Source organism: Telopea speciosissima, chromosome 3 (assembly GCF_018873765.1).
Source record: "Telopea speciosissima isolate NSW1024214 ecotype Mountain lineage chromosome 3, Tspe_v1, whole genome shotgun sequence".
NCBI classification, from domain to species: Eukaryota; Viridiplantae; Streptophyta; class Magnoliopsida; order Proteales; family Proteaceae; genus Telopea; species Telopea speciosissima.
Genome location: NC_057918.1, coordinates 50,315,666 through 50,325,643, shown reverse-complemented (window position 1 = coordinate 50,325,643; position 9,978 = coordinate 50,315,666). Strand labels below are relative to the sequence as shown.

The 9,978-nt window shown below is 43.1% G+C and overlaps 1 protein-coding gene across 1 annotated transcript; it reads right to left on the bottom strand.

Moving 5' to 3' along the window:
* Positions 1–3,464: 3,464 nt before the first annotated feature.
* Positions 3,465–6,190, bottom strand: LOC122655251 (zinc finger BED domain-containing protein RICESLEEPER 2-like). The gene is made up of 6 exons (XM_043849459.1): positions 4,505–6,190; positions 4,292–4,419; positions 4,098–4,201; positions 3,896–3,984; positions 3,657–3,726; positions 3,465–3,475 (listed from the first exon to the last, which is right to left on the bottom strand). The coding sequence occupies exons 1-6, from the start codon at positions 6,188–6,190 to the stop codon at positions 3,465–3,467; spliced, it is 2,088 nt and encodes a 695-aa protein (XP_043705394.1).
* Between the last annotated feature and the right edge of the window lie 3,788 nt (positions 6,191–9,978).

Genomic DNA, 9,978 nt, shown 5'->3' with positions numbered 1-9,978 from the left:
TAATTCGGTATAATCCTAAGCAAAACAATCTTTATATTCCATTAATAGGTTTACAATTGACGCTTGGAACCTCGGAGCGAGTAAGCCACTAACAAACGTTGGCCTCTTACATCCCCAGAGCCTAAGTCAATCTCCTCGAGTGGATTTTGGACTTCGGCCAACGTCTCCTCCATCTTGGGTGGCGCTGGCCGGAGGTGTTTTAACCCCAAACCTCGGCTTGGGCCTTCACCGTTTACAGAGCACTCGGCCATGTGGACCTGAGTTGGCACCAAATGTTGTTTCGGACTATAGAGACTCAGCCTCTTTATTATATATACTGCTACGCCTTCCTTCTGAGATCTCCTATCCATCAAACTTCACTTTGTTTAATGTAAGCCCGTCGACACCTGACGACCTAAAGAGTCCAAAAAGGGCGTAGCTCAACTGCTTATCCGTCCTCGTCCTGACCAACGAACGTAATGGGGGTAATTTCTCCACCATAGAGCCTGGCCTCTGTGTGATTCGTGTTGACGAGGAAAGGCCTACTATCAGTACTCACCCACTCGATCTTTCCTTTGTCATTCTAGAAGACCAACACTTGATGGAGAGATGATGGGATGCAGCTGTTGGCGTGATCCAATCTCGCCCCAGCAAAGCATTATAATTGGCATCGGCGTCCATGACAAAGAAAACGATCAAGGATTCCTTGCCCCCAATCTTGAGATCAATCGGGAGTATCCCTTTTGGTTTGGAAGCTCTGCCCAAAAAGTTGGTAACTGAGACATTTGTCCACAAGAGTTCGGCCTCGTCATGGCCTAAACGCTTCGTCATCCTTGAGGGGAGTATGTTGACCGCGGCTCCATTATTAACCAGAACTCATGAAACAGACTTCCCATTCATCTGGACATTGATGTACAGAGTCTTCAAATGCTATGTCATCTCTTTGCTAGGCTTCTCGAAACTCACGCTCGACTGGGTGGGCTGCTGCTCCTTAGCCAATGGCCCTGAGTTGGTCATGTTGATCGACAACAAACCATGAGGAATGGGGCTTTCGACCACACTTTCGGGATCAACACCCATAATCAGAGGACCGCTGTCCTCCTCCTCAAACTCCTCATCAACGACATCCACCACCTCACAACTTGACTGGTACATCTGTGGTAGGACATAAACCATGTTTGCCGGAGCCTTGAATAGGACTGGGGTCTTCACTGGAACTATACCAATCATCATGGTTTGGATGTACCATTGAAGCTCAGAATCATTGGTATACTCCTGCTTCAAATAGTTGGATGTCCCTTTCTTGGGGAAAGAGGACTCAGATTCGGTCAACCCCTTTTCTTCTCCTGCCGATGCAAGATAACCCAAGGCCAGCTATTGATCTACTTCGAAACTCGCTTCAGATTCTTTGCCTAAGGCCACAGGCTTCGTCTCGGCCAACACCTTCTCCTTCCCCTTTGAAGGGGTCCTAACTGTCTGTTGGCTGCTCCCTTTGCCGGTCTCAGGCTGGCCTGTGGAAAGCGAGGTCCCTCCATGATCATCCCTCTTCCTCGGGGTCCTGCATACCTGTCGCCTCCAATCCTCCCTGGATGGGATGGCATCCTCGCGGCCTAGCGGTTCCTCGAGCTAGCAATGCACCGCTGCTTGCTGCCTTTGCCATCTGCATTTTTGGGTTCTGGCCATCCTCCTCCCTTGGTCGAAAGGGAACTTTAGATGTCTCGCCACATTCCAATGATAATCCCTCTCGATCCTCGATCGAGGAATCACCATCCTAGGTGGATAGGGAGCGAAAAACGCTCTTGGTGAGCCCTCTTACGCTTCCTATTCTAGTACGGTGACAGAAGATTGCAAACATGTTGGCGCCAATGCCGACGGCCTTGCTACACGGTCCTTGGCTGAAGGCCGCGGTCATGGCCTCCTTTTCAGCCTGCTGGTTAACTGACGGTCCGGACCCTCTTCAACAAACCATCTTTCAGACCTTACCCCTGGCTGTCGGAGGGGCTTGTCTGACTGTCCGCGGTTAGACCTAGTGGCGAGATGTCCTAGCTTGATTGGTCTGGTAGGCCCTGCAGCTCGTACGAGCTTTGCCTCTCTGCCACTCGACTGATCGTCCACTAAAGGAGTGCTCAACTCTGCTGAGGCTTATTCTAGTACAGCTTCTTGCAATGCACACAAGCCCCCCATTGGAACCGTTGGTCTGGCAGTGGGTCAATAGCCTTTAGGTCGACTCCTTTCTTCTTCTCCTCGGACAAATACTGGAGATGCTTCAACGTGACTAATGGCTCCTTTCTCTTGAGCAGGCGTAGCTTTGACAGATTAGCATCCACCATGTTGACTGGCGGGAAAGGGTTCTCGTCCACCACCATGACGCCTTTCCCCTTGTCTGGGGACTTTAGGCGCCCGTCATTAATAGCTTTCTGCAATGCCATGCGCAAAACAACTCAACCATTAGTGTTATGAGTGAAAGAATTGTGCCACTTATAATACCTTTTACCCTTGATCTCCTCGGCCAAGGGTATCTAATGTCCATCTGACAGCTTGATCTGCTTGTCCTTAAGGAGGTGGTCAAAAATTGACTCGGCCTTGGATATGTCATAAGAATATCGGGTCCTACTATCCAGATTCCTGGCCTGAGTCGGCTTTGGCGTTGGGCTTGCCCCTGTGCGTTCACCCATGGGAGCCAAAGCCTTGCACACGTGGGACTTCCCTGAGACAATCTTGGTGATGCTAACCTCGCATTCCTCATCGGCCTTGAAATTCAAAAAGTTAACTGAACTGGGAGTAGTAGCCCCCATGATCGCCAAAGCCAGTTGCTTATAGGGGTGTCAACCGGTCGGGTTCGGTCGGTCTCGGTCTGGCCTAGACGGGCCTCACCAATTTTATAGGCTGCACCATGTCCGACCGTTTAGGTGTTCGGGCTTGCATTGGGCGGACATGGTACTGTTTAATTTCGGTCGGTCGGTGTTTGGTCTTTAATCGGGACAGCCTTATTCAAGGTAAAGGGGTCTTAAACGGGCCTCGGTCGGGCTAATGGCCTATTTAACTCTAAATGGGCACTAAACGGGCACTAAACGTTGTGGAAAGTAATATCAGTCCCATTTCCCATGTCCACAAACTATAATGTCCCATGTCCCATGTCCTATTTAAAAAAAAAAAGGTAACAAAATATAAAAGTAATATAGGAAAGTCTCATGTCCCATTTCCCATGTCCCATGTCCACAAACTATAACGTCAAAAGTAACAAAATATAAAGTAATATCAGTCCCATGTCCCATGTCCACAAACTATAATGTCAAAAGTAACAAAATATAAAATAATATCAGTCCCATGTCCCATCTCCACAAAGTACAGACATAAGAATCAAAATGAAACATCAGCTTGTAACATCACATTTCACAAGCATTCTCGGATCTTGGTAACCCAAACAAAATGGTTGGCCTCTCGGAGTCCAACGATTGTTGCCTTTGTTCGATTAAGCAAAATAACTAGAAGAGACCTACATGAAACAAAAGATATTTAGAATAAATAGAAGAACAATATATATAGCAGAAAATAGAGCAACAACGCTAGATCTTATCTATCTATTCATGTCATCTTAGCAAAACTAGAAAAATAGAGAAACTTAAGTCTCAAGTTTGAACCAATTGTGTGCAATGTTCAAAGAGATGAAAACTTACCTGAAGATTGAGCTAGAAGAACTAGAAGATTAAATGACATTTGAAGATCGAATGACAATACCTGTGGTCCCTGTGGAAAGATAGTACAAGTCAAAACGTGATTGTAATAAAAGACAAGGCAAATAAAAAACATAAGAAGGAAAATGACAATACCTGTAGAAAGTCATCTAATAGACTAAATGTTATTTACAACCTGCAGTAGAAGCAATTGAAGATCCTTGCGTAGGTATTGGTCTTACTGGAGCCTCATTAGTTACACCACTCTCATTCACGGACAACACATCTTTTAAAGCATCAGCCAAATCATTGGCATCATCACCCAGTTCAGCTTTAAAGAAAAAAAAATAAACAATAGTACATATAAGATAATAAGAATATGACCAAAAAAAGAGAGAAAATAATATCAATTTAATAAAATGTACACAAATTTTTAAAAACTACCTCTAAAGTCTACTCCAAACATCCAATCTCGGAGGCAAATTAGTGCTTCAGCATTTGTTGGTAGTAGCTTACTTCTATATTTGTCAATAACTCTACCTCCAGCACTAAAAGCAGATTCAGAAGCAACTGTTGATACCGAATTAGCTAACACATCCCGTACCATCCGAGAAAGATCACGATATTTAGTTCCTTACGACTTCCAATAGGCCAATACATCATATTGCTTCGTCGTATCTTTGATCCTTGGCTCTTCCAAATACAAATATAATTCAGATTTATCTGATCTTGTTGTATTATTGCTACTCTCATATGCGTTTAGCTCCTATAAAATAAAAAAAAATCAATATAAAAAATGCAACATATTGAAATGAATATACAATAGAAATAAAAAACAAAATGATTTATACCTGCCAGTCTGATGCATTTCCAACCATATCAGTCTCAATATCATCTGAGTGTAATGCCCCCTCTTCCATGATCACATCCATGCTTCGGTGCTCTTCAAAGAGTCGTTCTAAACTTGTTTTTACAAGTCTAAATTTCTCCCTTAATCTAGAGTCAAGATTATATATCTTATCAAAAGCCCATGAAACAAAGGATAACTTGTATAGAGGGTCAAATACAACTGCAATAGCTAAAATAATGCTATCTGAGTCCCAATACTTGTCAAACTTCTTTTTCATTTCTTGTGCCATCTTCTTCATATGGTCATCTCCATGTACTATCACTTCCAACAAAGACTTATGTATATTCCATACGTTATGAAAATACAAATTTGCCGTTGGGTACTTGGACCCAGATAACACCTCTGTGATGTCATTGAAAGGCTTCAAAAAATGCATTAATTGCTCAACCTTGGACCATTCCTCATTACTTGGACACTCTCTATAATTTTTATCCACCAACTGAAGTTCATGAAATGCACTCTTATAGAATATAGCAGAATCAAGCATGTGATAAGTGGAGTTCCACCTCATGGTAACATCTCCATGCAATCCTTTCTTATTTGGTAAACCCACCTGCTTGCAGCATTCTAGGAATTTCACTTTCCTTGCCTGAGATGCCTTCACATATGCTACGCTGGATCGAACCAATTGTACACAATTATCAATTACCTTTAAACCATCTTGTACAATTAGGTTCAATATATGGGCACAACATCGGTTATGAAAAAAATCACCATCACACATTAAAGCCTTCTTCAACACCAAATTTCTTTTCAAGTGATCAATTAAAGAGAGATTTGCAGAAGCATTATCTAGAGTAATAGAAAACAGTTTCTTCTCAATCCCCCAATACAATAACATCTCTGATGCAATTTGACTTATGTTAACTCCTATGTGTGGTGGTGGCATGATGCAAAATTTTAGTAATTTCTTATGCAATATCCATTCTATGTCAATGTAATGACAAGTGAGAGAAATATAAGAGTCAGTCGTGATGGAGGACCACAAATCAGTAGTCAATGACATCCTACCATTGAAGGAATTCAAAAATTCCTTAATTCTCTTACTCTCCCTATTGTGCCACCTCAAGATATCAGCCAATTGGGTATTCCTACTAATCGGGCTGAATTGTGGGTAAAGATAGGTAATCAAATCCCTAAACTCTTGATATTCAACAAACACCAAGGGTAGTTCTCTTCTAACAATAAGCATGGTAATCATATCTCGCACCATTTCTGCATCAATCTTCTTGCTTTTACATGTCAGATTCCCATCACCTCCACTTAATATCATTTGGGCAACATCTTTGTTTTTACGTTTGGTGCAATTCTTAAGGTGTCTCCTCAAACTGCCAGTGCCATTGATATCTGAGTCAGCCAAATATATATTCCCACAAGCCTTACATTTTGCCCTCTGTCTCCCATCAGGATTCTTTTCTTTAGGAATTTGAATAAACTCTTTCCAAACTATAGAAGTTCTTTTCCTCTTTCTCATTGTAATACCAGTTGAAGTAGCAGCTCTAGTACCAGCTGTAGCACCAGAAACAGTCGGTAGGCCTGGTACAGACACTGTCTTACTAGAAGACGGACTAGAAATGTTTCCTTCATTTGGAGTCATTTGAACTTCTGGGATTCTTTGATTTGGCATTTCTAATTTATGCTAAATGACTAAGTGACTAACAATCAGCTGCAAATAATAAACAAGAATAATCTTCATCAAAATAAAGCTAAAATTCTTTAAAATATAGTCTCTAAAATATATACTTTATTAAACTTAAATAAACCTAAAGAAATATTTTTCAAGCACCTAATAACCAAATGCATGTAAGGTTGAAATAGGCTTCATGACTGACTCCAAAGTTCAAACAATAATAATAAATATTACTAATAACAAATTTAAAAAAACAAATCAAAAACCAAGAACAAATTCCTGAAATGGTGAATATTCTAGTCAATTAGGAATCTTTTGTGGAAGAGTTTTTTATTTCGGATAAGTAGGACTACTAGGTTAGTATGAAACAATAAATGCTCAATAGGAACTACAGAATGGGGTAAGATCCCAACTATAGAAATTCCCTTTAACCTCTTACTTAACCAACTCATCAACTAATGACTTGGCTGAATGCATCCTTCATACAAAAGATAAATCTTGGTTGGTGCATAATGCTATATAGCTTTCCGAATGAAGTATGTTTATCTCCAGGACCTCCTATCTCTACTTGAAGCCATCCAATCATCATTTTAAAATTTCCTTCTAAGATTAAATGTACCCATCCAAGTAGAAGGGCGAGTCTCGCACTGCATTTCGCTTTCAATTCTACCGTGATCAATTACAATTAGCCAATAGAACCAGGAAAACCTATAAGTACGACCCCTCAGGGTCTCCATATGCCCCCTACTCCAGTTGACCCTGGATTGCAGATGGAGCTGCCATCAATATCGAGTTAATCACATTATGAGAGGGAGGATTCCACATATGATGGATCACAGATATAGGCAGTGTAGCATTTAGAACCATGTGAGAGAGAGTCAGAGAGATGAAGATAAAAACTAAAAAGTGAAAGAACTAGAATACTAGATGACAAAACGATCTAATAGAATAATAGATTCTTTATAAAAAATAATATATTCATGATTAGTTTATTACCTTTCCCGTTCTTTCTTCTTCTTCTTCTTCTTCTTTTCTCCCTTTGCCGTGTGACTGTGTGAGACTCAAATACTGAAATTTTGACTTTGCGAGACTGAATAGAAAAAAGGAAAAAAGAAGTGCAATTTTGCCGTGTGACTGTGTGAGACTCAAAGACTAAAATTTTGATTTTGTGAGATTGAATAGAAAAAAGAAAAAAAGAGGTGGAATTTGGAAGGTTAGTTAGGGTTAATGATTTTTTTTTTGGTAAATAATTAGGGTTAATAGTTAGTCATTTAGGAGGGTTAGGTTACCTAGGTTGTTACTTGTTAGGGAGTTGGAAGTTGGAACGTGTTTATGTTTGGAAATTTTCTCTGGGGTTGGGGGTAGAATAGGTAATAATAATCGGGCTTAGGGGGTCGGGTTTAAACGGGGCAAAGGGGGTCGGGCTCGGTCGGGGCCTTTAAACGGGCGGGTCGGTCGGGCACCCGGCGATGTTACTTCCAGCATCGGGAACGACCGTTTATAAATGGGTCTGGCCGGTTTGGCCTTTAAACGGTTGGGTGGGGTTGGGTCTGCCGGTGCGGGCCTGGCATTGACACCCCTAGTTGCTTATAGTAAGTCCCTAAGGACGAGGCCTTTCGGTCTTCTTCCTCCTTGAGGAGTAACTCGTAGCTGGTTGCTTGGGCCACAAGTTGACCAAGGTCTGGGAATTCCTGTCTAGCAAAACGCTTTCGCAGCTCAAAGGAGAGCCTGCCCAGAGCCATCTTAGCGTATTTTGGCTCTTATAAAATAGTCGGGCACTTGTATCGCGCCAACTTGAATCTATTAACAAACTTAGTGGCTGACTCATCGGGCAATTGGCACATGCGTGCCAAATCTGCTATGGAGACGAGGGGGTCAATATGGTAAAATTGAGCATGAAACTGATCCCCCATTTCGTGCCAAGTTTGAATCGAGTCAGCCGGTAGGTTAATGTACCAAGTAAATGCTGAACCGGTCAGGGAATTTGGGAACAGCCTAACTTTCATGACTTCGTTAGCCCATAAGTTTCCAGATTGGGCAACAAAGCTTGCTATGTGCTCGACAGTAGACGTATTGTCCTCCCTTGAGAACTTACCAAACTGTGGAATTTTTCGATTATACCCAAAATCCAATTGGTTGTAATGCTCTGGGTAAGGCTTTCTATATACCGGCTGGGTAATAGGCTGAAACAAGGGATTAATTTGCTCTTGGATTAATCGAGTCAAATCTTCCTGATTAATAAGTACCTGATTGGCTTGATCCACAACCACTGGCTTCCTTGGCCAGACCTCTGCCTGCCCCTTATTGGGGGACGGGGGAAAGTAACCGGCATATAGCTATTATAGCTCTGATAGATTCATCCTGGGCAACACCGGCCTTTGATAAAAACTCATACTCGCACGCCCAGCACGCTCCCCTCCTCTGACCTGGGGACCCACTGTTCGACCAGTCGTGGTGATCGATATGGTCGGGTTCCTGATCTGCAATGCCGGAGCAGTAACCCCATTCTGAGGGAGTGAGGCCCTAACTGCCGCTTCACTTGGACGTGCCAGCCGGCTGGACGAATTGCCGGTTTGACTAAAAGCGCCAGGATTAACTCCCTGGGCAGTTGGCTGACCGATTCCAATCCCTATCGTACTGCCAACTTGAACGGCTGGGGTCTGATCGATACGAAGTTGAGTAACCTGGGGCGGTTGCTGTTGGGCTAGAAACATCGTAACCAACTCTTCAAATTGGGCCTGGGTGCCATTGTGGGCCTAGGCTATGGAAGTCACGATGGCTTTCATGTCCTTTATCCCCGTTAGCAGGCACCCTTGTGTCTCGACGACCGTGCGGGCCTGCCCCTGCAACAGCGCAGCCACCAAAGGGGGTACAACAGTGTCCAACTGTTGCTCACCCTGTGCGACTAGTTGATCAGCATTTCCACCATCGGACTAGTCAGTATTGCTATCCTTGTTACGTTGACTCGCTCTGGTCTCAACCACCATCTCTATCGAGTGTCCTACTAGGCGTGCCAAAAATGTTATGTCAAAAATCCTTCAACCAGCGTGTTGGGCTAGAATGGAGCAAGACACTCCACACGATCACGGTGGATCTAAGGTTCTACTCGTGCCCCGGTACTCCGAGGATTTCTTAAAGATAGCAGACAGACAAATGACCTTGACAATGGACAGGAATTGCACTTTTGATTACTTGTTGTGAACGATCTACAGTGCAAATCATAAGGGTGCATAAAGCGAAAACAAGAAAAACCTTAAGTTCACACCATCATGAAAGGAAAAGAAAATAGTACATGGAAAATAAAGACAAGTAAAATGCAGGTTTGTTGTGTGATTGATCGATGCCTCTTCCTTGCTCCTCCTGCTTATGGATATGGTAAGTATAACCATAAGAGACGGTTTCGTTGATTATTGGCCATAACTGCGCCATGTTCAGGCTAACACATCTTCCCAGCCCAAATTGCTAAAAACTACTAGTGACAATAACCGCCCGCTGCCTTGATCAATGAAACCACCTCTGACCGACAATGCTATGATGTCTCAGTCAACCCACTTGGCCAGGATGCCCTATGGCTGAGAGCCCTCTCCTTACCGTGAAAGAGTAGAGCGAAATCTGGGTGCAAACAATAGGATATGGGGGATATGGGGTAGTGGGGGTTTCAAAATGGGTTTCGGTTACCAAAAGGATCCTATCCAACACTTTGCCCGGGCTGCATGTGCAGCGCTAGACTAAGTGAGGCGTGAAAAGACCGTCTCATCCCTGCTCGGGTAAGGCGCTCCAGTAGG